The sequence below is a fragment of the Macrobrachium nipponense genome, chromosome 19 (assembly GCF_015104395.2).
Source record: "Macrobrachium nipponense isolate FS-2020 chromosome 19, ASM1510439v2, whole genome shotgun sequence".
NCBI lineage: Eukaryota > Metazoa > Arthropoda > Malacostraca > Decapoda > Palaemonidae > Macrobrachium > Macrobrachium nipponense.
In genome coordinates, this window is record NC_061088.1 from 56,306,951 (window position 1) to 56,326,375 (window position 19,425).

General features: G+C 40.6%; 1 protein-coding gene across 11 annotated transcripts in view; it reads right to left on the reverse strand.

Moving 5' to 3' along the window:
* The window catches only part of LOC135217153 (chromodomain-helicase-DNA-binding protein Mi-2 homolog), a 272,789-nt gene that overhangs the window by 222,209 nt on the left and 31,155 nt on the right, over nucleotides 1–19,425 (reverse strand). For 8 of the 11 annotated variants that reach the window (XR_010315081.1, XM_064252877.1, XM_064252940.1 and 5 more), the window contains exons 2-6: nucleotides 10,189–10,373; nucleotides 4,863–4,989; nucleotides 4,447–4,604; nucleotides 3,069–3,212; nucleotides 2,622–2,831 (exon numbers count right to left, since the gene is read on the reverse strand). Coding sequence is in view for 10 of the 11 variants with exons in the window: in XM_064252877.1 (XP_064108947.1) it covers nucleotides 2,622–2,831; nucleotides 3,069–3,212; nucleotides 4,447–4,604; nucleotides 4,863–4,989; nucleotides 10,189–10,373 (824 nt within the window). In the remaining variant the exon portion in view is untranslated. The remainder of the gene's footprint in view (nucleotides 1–2,621; nucleotides 2,832–3,068; nucleotides 3,213–4,446; nucleotides 4,605–4,862; nucleotides 4,990–10,188; nucleotides 10,374–19,425) is intronic. The other 3 variants (XM_064252891.1, XM_064252884.1, XM_064252898.1) reach the window with 2 other exon arrangements.

Genomic DNA, 19,425 nt, shown 5'->3' on the forward strand with positions numbered 1-19,425 from the left:
GAGAATTCAGAGCCAACCAGAGACTTAATCTGTGATGGCCCGGCAGAGATCCGAATTAGAAGTTAACCCTCGACAAAGGAGAAATAATACTAAGACGAAAAAAAACTCAGTGAGAAGGCAGTACTCTGCTCCTCAGTCGATTCCATAGGTTGAGGCTGAGTTGCCTGGTAGCACAATCCATCTTGGAATGATTTCGTCTTACATAGCTTTCGAGTGCACGACAGATATCCCTCTAGCACCTAGATGTTAACTGAAACAAGTGTGAAAGAAACCCCCTTATTCGGTGATAAGGCCAACCCTGTGGTGTTGCCAAAACAATACCACTAGTCATCCTAAAATTAAAATCGGAAACTCTTGGAAGGCCCAAAAGGCTGTCCTGAGTTTCAGGAAATTAAGAGAAAGTACTATTTGTCTCCAGAAAATTAAGAGAAGGTACTATTTGTCTCCATCACACACCAGCAGGATTAACTTACAAGTACGCACCTATTACTCGGACAGTACAATTGATAACAGGCACATGTTATGAGGAGAATATACAAGTACAGGCAGTCCCCGGGTTATGACGGGGGTTCCGTTCTTGAGATGCGTCGTAAGCTGAAAATCGTTGTAAGCCGGAACATTGTCAAAAATCCTAAGAAAACCTTACATTTAATGCTTTGGGTGCATTGCATTTAATGCTTTGGGTGCATTGAAAACTATGTAAACTGCATTCTTATTGCATTTTTCATCAAAAAAACCTTCAAATATCGATTATTTTCCATTTTTGGTGTCATATTTCATCTGCTACATCAGTGTTGTAGGTGTCGTAACCCTGGAAATAATTTCTGATGAATATAATTGAAAAACGCCTAAACCTCAGAACGTTGTAAGTCGAACCTGTCGTAACCCGGGGACTGCCTGTACATATATTCATAGGATCAGCCTAATCCTTCTTCTCTGGACTGGAATGGAAGCAGACCTCCTTCATTTTCTAACGAAGAGAGCAGTGAAACTATCCCGAAGGGAAGCTTCTATGGCAATAACAGGACACCGAAGACGACTATTTCATGCTGAACTGGTTGTTCCCAAAATGGGAACACTGGAGAGATCCTAGGATCAAACCAGGAACATAGGCTCTCACATCCAAACTCTAGGCAGTATAATCCGTAGAGTTCCTCTATTCCTTCATCCTGCCCAGCGTAACCCAGTAAGTAGACGGGATGGGGGGGGGGGGCCTGTCCTTGCCTTCTCTTCATGGAACTAGCAGGAGCAGGCGATAACATATGCAATCATTAACTTGCGGTGATGATAGTAATCCAAAGACAGGAAAAAGTATTCACGAGCGAAAAAAAAATGCTTCCCGAAAAGAGAGCAGAGGTTTTCATCCACCAAATGGAACCTTCTCTTCCTATAACTAGTTCGATCGTCGTAGACAAAACAATGTGTTGGCTTAATGCAACGTTTGGCCTAAAAGAATGTCTTTACATTCACAAATTAATTTAAAAGTAACTATATTACTGGCGGCTTGCGACTGTAATAGCCTATGGCTGGTAAACAAAATCCCTAAAGCAAGGTGTAATTTAAGGGAATATTGCAACATTCAAGAATTACTTTTATAGCTAATTATTAATCGGCAACTTGCACATAGCCTAATCCTGGTGTGTAAAAAATAAATGCAAAGGTTTTGCGATACAAGAATGGAATAACATTCAAGAATTATTTTAAGGTAATTATTTACCGGTGTCTTGCTAATAGCCTAAGGCCGGTTAACAAAATCTAAAAACAAAAGTTTGGCCTCAAGGAATGATGTAAAATCAAGATTACTTAAGGCAATTATTAACCAACGAGTTGAGGATAGCATAAGGCTGGTAAGTAAAATATATGCAAAAGTCTTCAGCCTAATTGAATGGTGTTACATTCAAGAACTTTTCCCATAGAATACAAATATTCGGCTTGATGATAATGTGAATGAAACAAAGGACAAGACTCATCCAGCTTGAAGGCTATGAATACGTTCCTGTGGTTGTGTAACACTACCAAAATCAGGTGATATACCTGGAAAATAAGAACAAGCTGCTGTAAGCACTTGTGGTCAAGCGCGGCAGATAAAAGAATGAAACGCTTATCTAATTAGTTGTTCCCAGTATTGCCATTGGGGGATGGCACTACATACCTACACTGAGCAATCAAAGTGCTACCCGCAAAATTTTAATTGGCTGCCGTACATGGAAACTAATAGCTATATCATTACTGGGCAAGTCTCATATACAAAGTGAACATCCGCCCTCCAAGGCAGTTGAACAAAGACTAAATGCAAAACAGTGTTCAAGCGTGGCCACTGACCAGATTTCAACTCGTCTACACTTTAGATGCAAGATGCCACAGATTCTTTGCATATACAATTTTTTTATTGGTTTTAACCGGTTTCCAGCTGGCCCTAAAAGATTTATCCTATTGTTAAGACCAAGGGTTTGTTTCGTAAATGAAAAACAAAAGCACAAGAATGAGCACAAACTTTAGATCAAAATAATTTTAAAATGTTGTCAAAACTTTAATTCTAACTCATTTTAGTATAAATTTGAGCAACAAATAGCAGTGGTTACTTAAAGCAAGAAAAAAGTAATATGATTGGACAATCTCACCAGACTCACCGAAGTGTCCTTCTTCCTCTTGCCAATCTTTATTTTCAGAGTAGGTACTTTGCTACCTTTTTTGCTTTTGCTTTCTGTTGTGGTCGTCCTCTTCCTTCCACGCTTCTTTTTGCTGGAACTGTCATCATCATCATCATATTCTTCCATGGCATCCTCCTCATTCTTAGCTTTTCTGGGTCGTCCTCGTCCCTTTGGAGTAGACTTCAACAATATTTGAATTACTCATTCATGTGAAAATATTTATACTATTCACCAAAAATCTTCATTTATAGTCTAACCTAATCAACAAAAAACATTTCCATTTGCAAAAAACCAAAAAAATAAATAAATAAAAAATAACATGCCTCAGATAAGTCTCCTTCATTTAACCTAAACTAAAAACAAGACAATTTCCCAAAGTGGCGTCATTCATGCATTTAAATACCAGGAAAACCTTACTTGGATAGGCTCTGGCTCAGGTTCTGGTTCAGGATCCTGTTCTTCTTCCTCCACTAATTCCTCTTCTTCCTCATCCTCTTGACTACGAGCTGTGAACTCCCGCCATTTAGCAGCCACTAACATCATCAATTTAGAGACAGGTACCTAGAACAAGAATTTACTTTAGTAATTCCAAGGAAAAAATTTACAGTGATCCCTCGGTACTCAGTAACCAATGTATTTTGATGAGAAAAATGGTGCTTGACATGCAAGCTTATATACACATATCTTGAGCTGCCATGATGCACTACTTCTCTCATGTCAAACAGAGATCAGCATTATAGTCAAGAGTAGCTCTCAATCAGTGCAGGATCCACCTCACTTCATTCTAACCTGGCTCTGGGGCAAGTTTTATTTCGGTAGAATATTATTGGCTAGGTTTACTATGCCTACAACATTTTCACCCATAATGTAAATTGCATCATGATGCACATTGCATCTAAGTTAGTATCTGACAAATTAATAGGTCTAAATTCAAACGTATGGTACACTAAACTTATGGCTTGCCTAAAAATTAACCAATATTTCTAACAATTGAAAACCACTCACTATTTCACTATTGTTCAGAGCACTCCAACCCCTGATCGACAAGTCAAAATTTTGTTGAGTGCCTGCCTTGGCTTAAGTTAAAATTTCTTCCACTTCCCTGGCTGGACTACACCGTAGCTGGTGCCACCACACGTGCCAGTTTCTTTGTACCTATGCTAGCGCTAAGATTTCATCTACCTTGCGGAGATTAGGTTGTGTGTTTTTACTTTGAAATATTTACCGCATCCATTAATATATCGTGACTAATGGCAACTGCAAGGCCACGGATGAAAGTGGTAGTGTTTAAAAGCGGCAAGCCATCTCAATGGAAACTAAAGTGGCTATATGTAATGAAGTTAGACAGTGGTGAAAAATGGTTGATGTATCACAGCATTACAAGATGAATCGCTCGGCCATTGGCACAATTTTGAAGGACAGACAAAATTATGGAACACGTGAAGTGCTGTGCAGTCAACAATTATAGTTAAGAGATGGGGAAGGGTGGTAAAAGAAATGGAAAAACTTCTGGGTACCTGGATGGAACATCAAACACAAAGGTCTGTACCACTGAGCCTCATGGTGATTCGGCCTTTTTGATGACTTGAAGGGTTCTAGTATGAAGCATAAGTATCAATAAAATAGTCTTTAAAATACTGTAACAGTACTACTATTGGGTTTTAGAATACAAAAATAAATAGTACTGTACATTATTAACTGCATTTACGAAGGTGAGCTTACAAACAGCCATTCAGAACATATCTCATTCATAAGTAGAGAAGTGTCTGTAATTATACATGAATTAATTACTTACCCTAGGATTTTCTTTAGCAAGGAGAGGTCTAACATGTTGCTGAAATAACTTGTATGTTGTAAATGTTTGATAGTCTTGTTCTGAATATTCTAAATCAACATCATTGAGACCAAAGCTTTCACAAACTTCTGCAACAGTAGGCATCTGATCACCTCCACCTGCACTAATAATAATTGAAACAAGTAAAACTGAAGCAGGACTTCAGGGCAATGAATTTCATACATAAAGGTTTATCAATATTGATAAAGATGAACAAATTAGTTACTTAAAGAATTTCTCGAGTATATATAATAAAATCAACAGAAAGCTCCAACATACAGTACACAGCTACTACTGCAGTAAATAATAATTACAAATACCATCCAAAAACAAATAGCAATTCAATATAATAACAAATTAAACAAAAGCACAATTACCCGACTCCTGGGCAGGAGTTGGAGTTGGAGTTGGTCGACCCCGACCCTTCCCTCGCCCTCTTCCCTTAGGTGTGTCCTCCTGGTAATCTGAATCAACTCTAGCACCTTCCTCTTCAAATTCTCCTTCCTTCAAAAAGAAAAAAAAAGGACACCAAGGTCAATAAAAATCACCCTTACACTAAAACTAATGTCTACAAATAAATATCCTTCATTTCCATAGAGTAAATTATCCTTGCTAAAAAAAAGAACCCAACCATGACAATATGCTGCACATGATGATAGATAATTACATTTAAAATTCAAGGCTCACTCATGAAAAAATATACTAGGAGAAAAGTACTTGTTATATAAGCACTTTACATTACTGTAAATACATACATGTTATGGGTTAAAAGAAACTCCACCTAAATTCACAATCTGAATATTTGAGTTTATCACACACTAACTTCATGAAGTGGTAGTACTTATTTATTTTCCTAGTTATAATTAAATAAATTCAAACTTCTGTGAATTACCCTTCCTGAAAATAAAGTACAAAAACCTGTCTTTACACAGAAGTAAAGCTGTTTTGCTCATGAAGGTGTGGGTGGATAAGTGAGAGGGAGGGATCAATCCTCCACATGGCTTAACTCATACTTCTTCCAGCTACAGACAAATGTAGGGATGGTCAGAAGTAGTATTACATACATAAGGCTTAGCCTCTGTATACACTGGAAAATTTCTATTTACTTTATATATATAAAAAACAATCATAAGATTTATTACTCCAATACATTAACTATTATGATCACTACTTAATCTTGCATCAGCGTGTTTTCAGCAAATATGACAACTTAAAGAAGATAATTGGGTGAGATCAAGTATAACAGTTCCTAGCTAGTTCACCTACCCCCCCCCCCCCCCCCACAGTGACACCAGAATGTCTACCTTACATTAAAAAACTTTTTAAAAATCTAATAAGAAGGGAGGCTGGGATGAATGTTACTAAATGATTGGTAAGTACTGAAATAATGAATTTTATTATGAAAACTTGTATCATTTGCAATGAATCTTACAAACTATTATGATATCTGAATACCACACTGTAATGGAGAGTTAACTGGAGCTAGCAAAAAAATTCCCACCAGGTAGATTTACAGTTTCTATAAAGAAAATTAATTGAGACATTCCTTACCTTCTGTGGTATCCTTCCTGGACAGTATTGCCACAAGAATAGTGAATCAACATGGTAACTATTACTATTATTATTCAGAAGAGGAAATCTATTCATATGGAGCAAGCCCGAAGGGGCCATTGGCTTGAAATTCAAGCTTCCAAAGAATATGGTGCTCATTAGGAAGAATTAAAACGAGGTGAGGGGAAATACAGAAAGAGGAGGAGACCCCACTGTTCTAGAAAAAATGAATAGATTAACAAATAGATAAAAAGGTATGAAAATGCAAGGAGACTAGTATTGGGGTGGTCATGTATTGCACCTTCGCTTGAATGTCAAAAGTTCCAGTTGCACGACTTCGTCTGGTGTAAGGAATAAAGACCTCTGGAATGGAGGAGTTCAACAGTGAAGCTCATTGACTGCATATTGGTGCTGCTGCTGTTCAGCATATTTGGTTGCTCTCAGCAGATAAAGGGATCAGGACACAGTTGTGAATGTGAAAGATCTCTCTTGAAACACAACTTATGAAAAAGTGACAAACGAGACGGTTCAAGTCATAACTACTACTAATTAGAAACAGAAACCTACCACCATGAACCACTCTATCTTAAAGAGATGAATCTCTGGCAGAAGCAGACATTGGGGACTGTCCCTAGTCACCTGAAAAATGGAGACAGGCGTTCAATTGAAACTACTCAAGATAGAACAATAGTATGCTATCAGAAAACAGGTGCCATGCCAATCTCAAGAAGAACTGGTGCCAGGCACATGAGAGTGGGTGCTGGGAGCTCTGTAGACTGGCACCAGGTACTAAAGAGTGCAGTGCTTGAGAAGTACTAAAGAGTGCAGAGTGCTTGAGAAGTACTAAAGAGTGCAGTGTTTGAGAACTAGTGTCGTGCATTCATATAGTCGGGTGAACAGGAACTGGTGCCAGAAACAAGCAGGCTGGTGCTGAGAGCCCAGAACGACGTCAACTACATGAATGATGACAACACTACACATCCGCTAAGACACCTTTCCAGTGGCAGTCTGCTGATACCTGGCAATGTACTACAGGCGTGACTGATAGGGGCAACTACCCAAGGGCAAACCCTCTCGGACTCCCTTGGACCACCAGTATGCCTTCTCCCAGGTTTAGGGGAGTACAGTAATACCCTGAACTTACATGAGGTTAGGTTCCAGACAAACCCTCTCCCCCCACCCCTCCCCCACACAAGGTTTTTTTTTTCTTAAGTTTGGCACGGTCTCTAAAAATGCTAATAAATCCTTACTTCCAGAGTTTGAACACTAAATATGACCCTAATCATGCTCCCTAAATATTAGGCTAACTTTTAAAAGACATTAAAGTTACTGTAATTTCATTTAAAAGTTAGCTTAATAAATTACCCATAAAAAAGAAATAAATGGTTGGTAAAAACATAGGAGTTTGTGGAGATTACATAAGTACAACATAATTATCTCTTCTTTCCCCCTTCCAACCAACCAATCTATTTTTAGAAGTCTTTGCTTAAGTACTAAGCTAACTTTTAAATGCCCTGCCCTGCATTTCCTCTTTTGTTTGGTACACACCCATTACACCTGCCATCAACATGGTAGGCCATTCCTGGGAACTACATACAAAACCTATGCCTACCATGACTCAGCAATAAACCATATAACAACTGTCTGTTAAGCATAACTTTACAGTCCTTTTTCTAATAGCGCTGGTAGTAGACATGTAAATGGAAAACAAAAGAAATACCACCTCTTTACAATAAAAAAAGGACTGCTAACATTTAAATTCTTTGTATCTGAAATGACAGCCAAATTTTTTCCAAATACTGTGGTAAATATTCTGGTCTCACCTGGTGAGGGGTAGGTGGAATAGACAGCAACTGTTATATAGGATCTCAGCCAAATATAGTCTTTATTTTTCAATGTGTGCTGAATATGCACAACCTGTCTTTACATGCTTTACATATAATACACAATTATTTCTGTAACCTCCAATACAGCCTGATACAGGTGGCCCGCGGTTAACGGAACAATCGCTCAACGGCGCAATCGGTTCTACGGCTGTCGTAAAGAATATTCATAAATAATAAAAGGCATTTTAAAGTATTTTTACAGCACAATTTTCGGTCAACAGCGCCGTTATGTCTAACGAGTACATACATTTGTAGAAATACCGTTCAGCTCATAAAGGTTATGCAAATGATATTAAATTTTTTATAAATGTTCATGCTTTAATGTTTAAAATGTGTATGCAAATGTATTACGTATAATGTATTTTTAATTCTTCGCAGAAATACGATACTAAGGCAGCTTTTGAAACTGCCCTTCATGTTATAAAATACGATGCTTTTTCATGTTCATTCTTGTAAGCAGCTGCCTGCCGCTCTTCCGAAAATATAGAGTTGAAAAGAGTGCAAATTTAGCGATCGATGTGTCGATTTTATAAATGTTCATGCTCTTGTGTTTAAAATGTGTATGAAAATATATTACATATAGGGTATTTTTATTTTTGTACATAAATGTGACACAAATTAAGGCAGCTTTTGTAACTACCCTCCAAGTTGTCAGAGGTTGTTTTTTCATGTTCGTTCTTGTCCGCCACTGTTCCGAAAAATGCATGGTGTTATTTTATTATTTATGCATCTTTTCCATAAATCCTTTAAAAAGTTATACATTGCTTCACTGTATTCAATAATATTGTATGTATTCTCATATTGTTGTATTATAAAATACTACAGCACATCTAAGCTAGTATTCCGCGGAGCGGCCAATATTTTGGTTTCAAATCAGCTGATGGCGAGCATGAGTTTGCTTAGCCATATTTAATGCAATTCTGTGTGAATTTTCTTGCATCTAGTTGGCATAAACGAATATCTAGATACTTGACTTATTTGAGACAAGGTTATTTTTCCTTATACAATGTGTTTTTAGGTGGAAATATGAATTGGTCTCGTTGTGATTGTGAACTATTTTTTCGTTAACAGATTAATTACATTGGCAGCATGTTTATAGCGTAAAAAAATTATGTGATTCCGTTCGCAATTTTCCTTTATATCATCGTAATACGAACTTTACGTTATTTATCTTATATCGGTGTGAAACCAACAGTAAAATGTGTTCTTTCAAGCACAGTAGTTTTTATTAAAATTATTTTATCTCAATTTTATCTACAGTTGTGTTTGACGACATATGTTTATTGGAGTTTTATCCTTGTTGCCGATGCACGATAATAGCCATTAGCAGCTTGAACAGTTTTCTCACCTTCAGTTACAACTAGGTTTAAATTTAACAGTATATTTCCTGATTGATCTCTGATCTATATTGATCTTTGATCTACTATAGCGAATAGTTATTACATTAAGATATCTCAGTTCTATTATACATAACGTCTTTTATAACAACTACGGTAATAGTGTACCATAGTAAGATGATTGAAATACAAGCCAAACGGATATTATCGAATTTGGTTGTACTTAGGAAAAAAAAGTCGTTTCACGTTCGGTTGTTCATGGCTGTACACATTTATGCAACAAGATTTATGTTAAAACCATACATTCATCATTCTCTTTTGCTGTTTTTGAACTTATGTAACTAGAAGATGGGATAAAGTTAGGCTATTGTAATTTGGTCTCTTATAAAATCAGATTAACGTAAGGCAAATTATCGTGACTTGAACACTACAGCTACCTGTACACTGTATAAAACCTTATTATATCTTTACATACTCTAGACACCCAAAGGATTAAAGATAGGCTTTTATCACTTTACAATATTGATAATACTACGTATAATGTACTGTACAGTAAATTCTGAAGATCTATACTGCATAAATGTAATTTTACTTATTGCGCCATCGCGGGATTAAGGCGCCGTATGACTGGTCTAGAATTTACAAAGAAGGTGTGCAGCGGCCGTAGGCTTCAAAATCGCTTAGCGTCAAAAATCACTTAGCGCTGGCGACCAGGAATGGAACCCCTGCCGCTAACCGAGGGCCGCCTGTATTAAGTGATGTGCGCAGAGATGTTTCTACTCATACTAAACATGAACTAACTGGGCAATACATAGATTACTACAGATATGTTAACATAAATTCTTTGGATCTGAAACAGACTGTGAGAGGCAGGGTTTAATGGCAAGTGTTTGTTGATTAAATTATGAAAAAGCCATAACTAAACTTACACTCTCGCTTTCATCCTTCTTTCTGCGTTTTTTTCTTCCCCGGTCACCTCGCGAGGATTTCCTTTTCTTGCTTTTCTTCCGTTTTCTTTTCCCACCTCCCCACTCTTCATCTTGTTCCTCCTCATTGGAGTCGCCCTGTTCTTCTTCACCTTCACCCTCTTCCTCTGCATCTTGCTCCTCTTCGTCTAAAAAAAAGTTCCACATTTAATAAAAAAACAAATTATTCTTTAATCATGTCACCCACATTCACAGTTCTCTCATACCTAATTCCATCCACAAAGGTATGAAGTTTAAGAAACCACAGACTTTCAAATACTAAAGCAAAACTTCAATGAATCTCCTCATTCAAAATTATAGCAACCACACTCCCTATTTTATTTCAACTCTATAGTACCTTCCTACTTGATAAAAATTGATCTCTTCAATCTTTTTACCACCTGTTATTCACATGTAATCTTTACTTCAATTTACACACTTAGTAATGACTTCATGACAAAGCATAAAATATTTTGATGGAGGGCTTCATATTTGATGTTTGAACCTGAGACAACAGCACCCTGAGTTTATAACATTTTCTGCCAATATAACCTACCTCAGTCTGGTCCACTGAGGATGTTACTCCTCTGCTTCTGGTGGCAGGAAAATGAGCATCTGTGGTTCCAAGCCTCTATGGCTTCTATTATTCTTGCATCTTGCAAATTAGTATTTGAAAACCATTTTAATTTTCTTAAAAACATTAGTTTCCTGATATCACAATTATCATCAAGTACCTCATTATGAATCTGCCAGAGTGAGGTAGCTCTTATTTCTTGGGCAAAAATTGGGCAATCAGTTAATAAATGCTTTACTGTTAAAAGGACAAATCTAAAAAATAATTTATATTTTTCATAGTTAACAACCTTCAGTCTTATCATTAAGATAAATCTCTGGTGCCATCTGGAAAAAAAAAAAAAAAAAAAAAAAAAAAAAAAAAAAAAAAAACATATGCAAGGAATCTGTTGCATCTGGCACCTAAAGCATAAATGAGGTGGAAGATTGTGAGCAACCAGCTTGAACCCTGTGGCGCATTTAGTCTTTCTTCAACTGCCTTGGAGAGAGGATGTTCACTTTTGCTCTCCTCCTCCTCTCGCCAAGACAGTTTTTTGCTCAGCCCTTGATTTCTTTCCTGCTTTTTGGGTGTTTGTGCGTTTGGTGATTCATTATGGATTCCTCCATCGGAACTAAGAAGTTGCATGAGCATCAATGTGTGTCCCAACCTTCCCATGTTCACGCTTCCTAGCTTCCACCTCGACTGATCCCAATACAACTTGCAGTAGGTGTTGTTCCAATTTTTGTAATATAACCAATCCATGCCCAGAGTGTCACTCCTGGGGCCAATTGAGCAGTGGAAGAACTTCCACAGAAAAGAGGAGCATCGTAGGAAGTCAGCACATCCATCCTGGGATGGATTCTCTCCTCCTCAAGTAGATGCTTTTGCTTCCCCTTCTTCTAGACTTATTCCTTCTGCTTCGTCTCATGTTGATGCCTTGCCACCTTCCCAGATTTGTCTTTGGAAGCATCAGAAGTTGCTTGAGGTGATATTTGTTTAATGCTGGCCCCTCTCTCTCTCAGGAGTCCCTTCAGGGAGGGAGGAGGTAGCACCATCTGTTGCATCCCATGAAGTCACTCCTAGTGTCATCTCTGCCCATGATGACAGTTTCAATAACATTGCTTTCTCTGCCTGCTGATGTGACTTCACAGACAGCTACCACCATGATGTCATCATCGACAGTTGCCAATCCACTGGGGTTTTTGTTCAGGCCATGATGACTAAGCTGGACTTTTGTTACTTGAGAGGTATGGCAGTAACTCCAAGAGGAAGTGGCGCAGGTCTCAGTCTTCGTCGTCTTCTTCATCTGTATCTTCAGCTTCGTCTCCCCTCCTTGGTCTCGAGTCAGGCGTTCAAGGATTGAGGACTTTATCGCTTCATCTTCTGGGAGCCTGAGAACTCTGAAGTCTTCATCCACTCAAGAAAGTGAGTCTAGTTCTCTCTCTCTCTCTCTCTCATTTGTGTCCCTGTGGAAGATGATCATTGCCCTTCAGCCTCTCAGAAGTCTCCTGTTCGTTCTTCGTCTCCCCAACCTGTACAAGTTTGGTGTAAAGATAACAGAGCTCCGGTCAAGAAATCAAAGGCGGTGGTTCCTCAGCTTAGAAGCCCAGTCGTTTCGAGGCATTCTATACATTTTTCTATGCCTCAATTGCCTACGAGGTCCAAGAATTCATCTCCTGTTGCTTACAACCATGGACATGTTTCAGGTTGAGGCTGTGATCTTCGTGGCGGACGTGCTACTACAACTCTTCAAGGTGGGGAGAGTCCATTGTTCTCCAGATTCCACGAGGACAAGGTGTTCCTTGTCTCGTTCCCCTAGGAGGTCCTATGTTTGTCTTTACTTTTCCAGAGTCCATGGTTGTGACTCTTCAAGGTGGAGGAATTGTGCTTCTGTTTCTCTTTCTTTTAGACAGTGCCACATATGTTGTTCGTCTTCTCCCGTCCATGTATGTGACTCTCCTTGTGGACGAGATTCTTGGGGGGAAAGAGATGACGCTTGCACTACGAGTCACAAGAATACTTCAGTGGCTAGAGGAAGCGATAGGAATCCCTCTCTTCATTCTACTACAGGGCTATGGACTTCAGTGCAGGATACAGAGGTTTGAGAGAGCCAAGAGTTTCTTTCCTCCTACATGGAGATAATGTTATTGATCTCATTCATGAGTACAATAGTCTTCCTAAGAAGACTGACACTCTGTCTTCAATGACCCCTACAGAATAGAGACCTTACTTGGACCAAATCAAAATGTGAAGACTTCATTTGAGTGGCCTTGTTCAGGGCATGCTAACTCAACTTTGCGGCATGTGAATTCATTGGTTTCGGGATGGGATAATTCTCTCGGTTCCAAAAAGTCGTTCAAGCTGCTTCCCCCTCCTCTTATTCAGCATAAGTAGTACTAATATTCTACACGATGAGTAGGCAGGTCAATTTGGATGTGATTCAGTTGAAATCATGGTAGACCCTGTACAATGAGGGATATTTGTTAACCTTTCAAGAAGCTCCTACCTTGTAGTCGACTGCTGCTTCTACCTTTCAGACTGTCTCATGGCTGGATTTGTGGTCAACAGCAGCCTTTCTTTCATCAGGTTACTTCAATCTAGTGCGAGGACCATTTCATTGCTGGGTCATCTTAATGTAAATTTGTGGGCTAACTTGCCCCTAATTAGAAGGGACGCAGACTGAGCTAAAGTAGCTTATTCTGTGGATACAGACTCCTTGTTGTCTTTGCGGAATAGAGATAATCTAGAATCTCAGGCGGTGACTAGATTGTTGGCTCATTCTAACCTGCCAGGTCCAAGACAGTAGGCAGACTCCTCCCAAGAAGCCTTCGAGACCATTAGCTTCAACTAATGATACTCAACCAGCACCTACTCCAAAGAAGCAGCCACATCAAGTACCCCTTTCAGGCTCACTCCACAAAACCAGGGATAGGGGCTAAAGGCAGAGGCAAGGCAGATCGTTGATAGAGAGGGTGCCACGCCCTGCCTGTTGCCACTGGTGAGGGGAGATGCCTGATGAGCCATTGGGCGGCTAAGCGGCAGTTGCACTAAACAGATTTGCAGGTAGTAGATGTCTTTCAGGAAGGGTATCTACTTCCATTCACTTCCCTCCTCCCCTATCAGATTGTTGCCCCACCCCCCACCCCTGAAACGATGTACAACCTAGCCTCTCCGAAGCACTTAGCTCTCCACAAGGAAGTGAAGATTATGGACAAGGGCGCAGTGGAAAGGGTAGCACTTCCTTTTCATGGGTTCTAAAGTCGAGTCTTCCTAATGCCGAAGGCCACTGGCAATTAGAGGCTGGTAATAAGATCTTCTAACACTGAACCACTTCATCAGGAAGACAAGGTTCAGGATTAAGACACCCCCGACAGTCTTGGCAGCCATGAGGGAAAACGACTGAATGCTGTCTATAGACTTGAAGAATGCCTACTTCCAGATTCCTTGTCCAAGAAGTTCCTCTGAAACAGGGACCTTCTCCAGTTTTGTCAGAGCCTAGGTATCATGATAAATCTGGTGAAATCAAATCTTCTTCCCAGCCAAAGGATTCTTTACCTGGGAATGGTAATAGACACAGCATTGTTGAGCTTTTCTGGCGGACCAGAGGTTACAGAAATTCAGAGATTGCTCCTTCCTTTCGAAGGGGTTGCAACCGGCCCACCAGTGGGTTCTTCTGGGTCTCTTGTCCTCTCTTGAAAAGCTGGTTCCCCATGGGCATCCTCACATTACATCTCTACAGTTGAGACTGAAGGAGTTTTGTTCCCTGCCAGGAGACTTACCTCAGCTCCAGGTCCCTCTGTCAGCAGAGGTGAGAAGCAAACTTTTGTGGCGGTTGGACGACCTGAATGTGACAGTGAGAGTTCCTCTTCGTTCACCCCCTCCTGATCTGCTCCCATTCTCGGATGCCTCCTCCGAAGGTTGGGGTGCTCATGAACGTGCTGGAGTTGAAGACAGCCTTCCTAGGGGAGTTTTGGGAGAGGATGGTGGGTCAAGCAGTCATTCTGATGTTGGACAAAAACCACTGGGGGGAGGGGGGCTAGTTTCACTTGTTGACAATCAAATTGCATCAATGGGCGATTGACAACTCAGTGGAGCTTGTGGCTAGGTATATTCTGGGAAAGATGAAATGTGATGGCTGACCACCTAAGTTGTCAGAGTCAAGTTCTAGGTACGGAGTGGTTCCTGCATCCTGCATCAGGACATAGTGGACAGGCTGTTCCATCTCTGGGAAAACCCATATTAGACCTCTGCGTTACATGCTTCAACAAGAAGACTATTCCGTCTTTGTGACAAATTCGGGAGGGTATGACAAAATCATGTCTTGTCCAGATCTTTCAACCAGAAACGATAGTGCTTGTAGTTCACCCACCCTCTTGGCTGTCGTCAGTGAGACAAGGAAAAGTGTCTTATAAGAGGTCCCTAAAATCGGCCATATTCAGAGGCTCAAACAAAGGAAACCTTAAGACTTGAAGGACTTTATTAACGTCCTGTGTCGGAGGAGAACACTGCGGACTGGGTCGAGATAGGAAAAAGATTGAATTAATCTCTAATGACATAAGAAGAGATTTCAGGGAGCCTCACCTTAAAAACATACGAAAGCATCGACCTATAACCCTTAATGCACGAAGGTGACAGGCCGGTCATGATGTAAATGAACTAAAAAACTCTGCAATTTTTGGTAAGGAAGGTTTAGAGACTGAATGCCCTTGAGACCTACACCAACGTCTGAAAACTGACCACTTAGCCTGATAAGTTACTCTAGTTGATTGCCGTCTGGCAAGAGCCAACTGTTGTGCCACTCTAAAGGAGAACCCTTCATGCTTGGAGAATCTCCTGACAGTCTTCTGGCATGAAGATGAAGCATGTGGAGCCTCTGATGGAACCGACAAAAATGAGGTTGTTTGAGAAGATCTGGTCTCTCTGTCAAGACAAATGGGGGCTCCACCAGTGCTTCCAGTAGGTCAGGACAGACGCTTGGTTGCCCTCACTTGTTGAGGACTGCCCTCACTAGAGCGAATGAAGGAAATGCATATGCTTGAAGGCTCTCCCAGTCCTGCAAAAGTGTGTCTGTACCTGCACTCTGAGGAGTATAGTAAGGGGCAAAGAAGATCTGGCACCGAAAATTCGGTGGGGTGGCAAACAGATCGACTGTGACAGGCCACTTCTTTCTGAGGCTGTTAAAAGATTTCCTGGCAAAGTGTCCATTCCGACTCTTGAACTTCGTTCAGTCTCGACAAGGCGTCTGCCAAGACTTTGTGATGGGTGAGAATAAACGGAGGGACTAACATAATCCTCCTGTCTTATGCCCAACACAGGATTGATTGGGCTTCTTGAGTGAGAAGGTCTGACTGAGTGCCACCTTGGTTTCTTGAGGACGAGACTGCTGTAGTGATGTCGACGAAGATTGCTACAACCGACTCCGACAGTTGATCCTGAAATGAAAGGTCTAGGTACACTACCCTTAGTTCCCTCCAATTTACTGACATGACCCTCTCTTCCTCTGACCTAAGGCCTGAAGCAGCTTCGGAGCCCAGGTGCGTGCCCCAACCTTGATCCGAGGTGTGTGACCAAAACATTGGGTCTGGCGGAACTGAAAGAAGACGCGTCCATGACTTGAGGTGGTGAACTTGCATCCACCAACGGAGATCCTTCCGACATTGTGGAGATGAGGCAACTGTTGAGTCCTCAGACACAAAATCCTATGACTGGCATAGTGTCGACTGAAGGGACCTCATTCTGAGATGACCTCCGGGAACCAGTTGGATGAGGGATGACAAATGGCCCAGGAGGGTCCTCCTAAGAGAAACTGGCTGCATTACGGATGATAGAAATTCTTTGGCTAGACTTAAAAGCCTGTCTATCCGTTTCTGAGAGGGAGAAGCCCTCAAAATCTTGGAATTCAAAACAATCCCCAGATAAGTCATGATCTGGCAAGGGATTAGATTGGACTTGTTGAAGTTGACATGAATGCCTAACTCACCACAAAAGAGACAGAACTATCGTCCTCAACTGGAGACATTTCTCGAGAGAGTCAGCCAGAACTAGCCAATCGTCCAGATACCAAAGCATCCTTACATTTAACCGATGCAGAATAGCCGAAACTGGAGCCATCACCCAAGAAAAGACCTGTGGAGCAGTGGTGAGGCCGAAACAAAGGGTCTTGAACTGGAAAACTTCCGAGTCCATGAAAAACCAAAGGTAAGGTCTGCTCTTCGGATGGATGGGGATTTGCAGATAAGCATCCTGCAGATCGATGGAAATCACCCAGTCCCCCATCCTCACGGATGAAAGAACAGTCTGAAATGTCTCCATCCGGAACTTGGACTTTAGAATGAACTTGTTCAAGACCAAAAGATCTATGATGGGGTGCCAGGCACTCAAGGACTTTAAGAACTACAAAAACCTGTGAGCAAAATCCGGGAGAAGGAGGAGCTCGCTCTATGGCATCCTTCTCTAAGAGGGCTGAAAGCTCCTTCTCCAAGGCTTGAAGGCTTGACGCGATTGAGTGAGGGGAATAACTGCTGAACTCAAGAGGACGACTGGAAAGTGGAGGTCTCGAAACAAAAGGGATTTTGTAACCTACCTTCAGGACCTCCACTACCCAAGCATCCACCGCTCTCTCCTACCAAGCTGACCAATGGCGAGAGAGACAAGCTCCTACTGCAATCTTGGGGCGAAGTAATGACTCTTACTTCCGAAAATTCTTATGCACAGAGAAGGAAGAAGAAGAAGGACCTCCTGGAGGTTGAGCTCTTTCTCTGCCCTTAAATCTACACCAAGAACCTCTCCTGTGTTTCAAAGGGTGAGCACCAGAGGAGGAAGCCGAGGCGCCAAAAACCTGAGATGTACTCTGGAAAAACTAGCCAGAAGGAGGAAGTTGTTGGGCTGGAGCAGAAGGTGCAAGTCTGGCACTAAACTTACGCTTACTCCTTGAAGTAACGGTAGGAAAACCCAAGGAAAAAGCTCTTGATGAGGCCCAGTGAGCTTGGGAAGAGGTATCACCTTGATGTTCCTTCAAAACCTCAGAAAGCACAGACAAATCAAAAAGGGAATGGCCAAAAGGAGAAGAGGACAATAAATGGTTTCCCTGAATCTCTGAAACAGAAGAGGGTAACTGCGACAAATACAGGTTATGCCTTAGGGAAATGAGAAAGGCCTGCTATAGAAGTGGGAAGCTCATTTTGATGTACAGAAGCAATTGAAATAGACAAGCAAAATTTCTCAAAAAGAGGAGCATCTGGAGGAACAAACCAGAGTCCTTGACATATATCAAAAGACCTCCAAGGACCCACATACTGAAGGATTGAGCCTCTTGTAAGGAGCTCATAACAGACTCCATGGCAATCTCTTCGATCGAGACCGAAACTGAAGCCTTGGAAAGCAAAGGTTGACAGGGAAGTCAGACAAAATCAGGATTTGGTTTGGGGGTCAAGAGAAGGAAGTATCATCCACCACCTGATAAACTCCTCTCTGGTGTTGTAGAAGAGAAGAGAGCTTTCTCTTCCTTTCCCCGATCACCTTCGAAAGTTTAGCGGTGACGTCCGGCCTCACCTTGCGAACCTCTGATCACAGCGAAAAAGTAAATATTCAAGCGACTGGGAAGGACCGTCAAGAAAAATCACTTCTGTAATACAGCGAGGCGGAGGCTGCTTCTGCTCTTTAGGCCTCGCCTGAGGAAGAAAACTCAAAACAAAATAAAAAAAGTTTCTTGAACACGACATCATGACCGCTGTTCAACGAAACATCAATATCATATGAATCCACGTCATCATCATCATCATCGTCAGATCCTAACTGAGAAACTTCCCCCGAAGTAACATCCTGACGACTAACTGTCTTAGGTCTAACACTAATACCCCTCCCACCTCCTAAATAAGTGCCTTTTGGCACAGTTACAGGACTAACTATAATATGTCAGTCAGTCCACTGACATTGTTGCGTTATACATGTACGTATAAAATTTTTGTATAATGCATGTGCGTGTTTTTGATGTTTTCCTTTTCTATCCTATTTTTATTTCCAAATTTAACATTATCCACAGATTTTTTGGCCATAAATTATTTTCTGTACGTACATGATTTGATTACATTTCTTTCACACTTACATAATGTTTGGAAAACAAATACGTATACTCCTGAGATAAAGAAAGAAAATTTATTTATTTCTTAGATTATATAGTAAAACTCCACTTATCTTCGTATACAAAAGACATCCAAACTACTTGATATATAAAACTTTAACATTAATAATAGTAATAATAATAATAATATGAAAATTAAAATTAGGTTTTACTACAAGCTACATGAACTCAAAATGGACCACTTCTCAGTCTATATCCTGGTATGAATCACAGCATCGGAGGCTTGTCCGTGGTAGGCTAGGCCTCGTCCGGTTCCGATAACCAGCAAATGCATGAACAGATTCACATTATGATATTAACTGACAATAAAGGTAATAAAATCATTCTCACCTTATATATTATTGGCATATCTTCAAAATATATAGCCTACTCATGGAATAATTCCACATCATTGACGTCAACTTGTAGTTGAGTGGACAGCAGAAATGTAAACATTGAGTTACACTCACAGCGACCTTTGTCATTCTTAACCTTTTAGAAATGTTAATAGTAGTTGCATAATTACAGT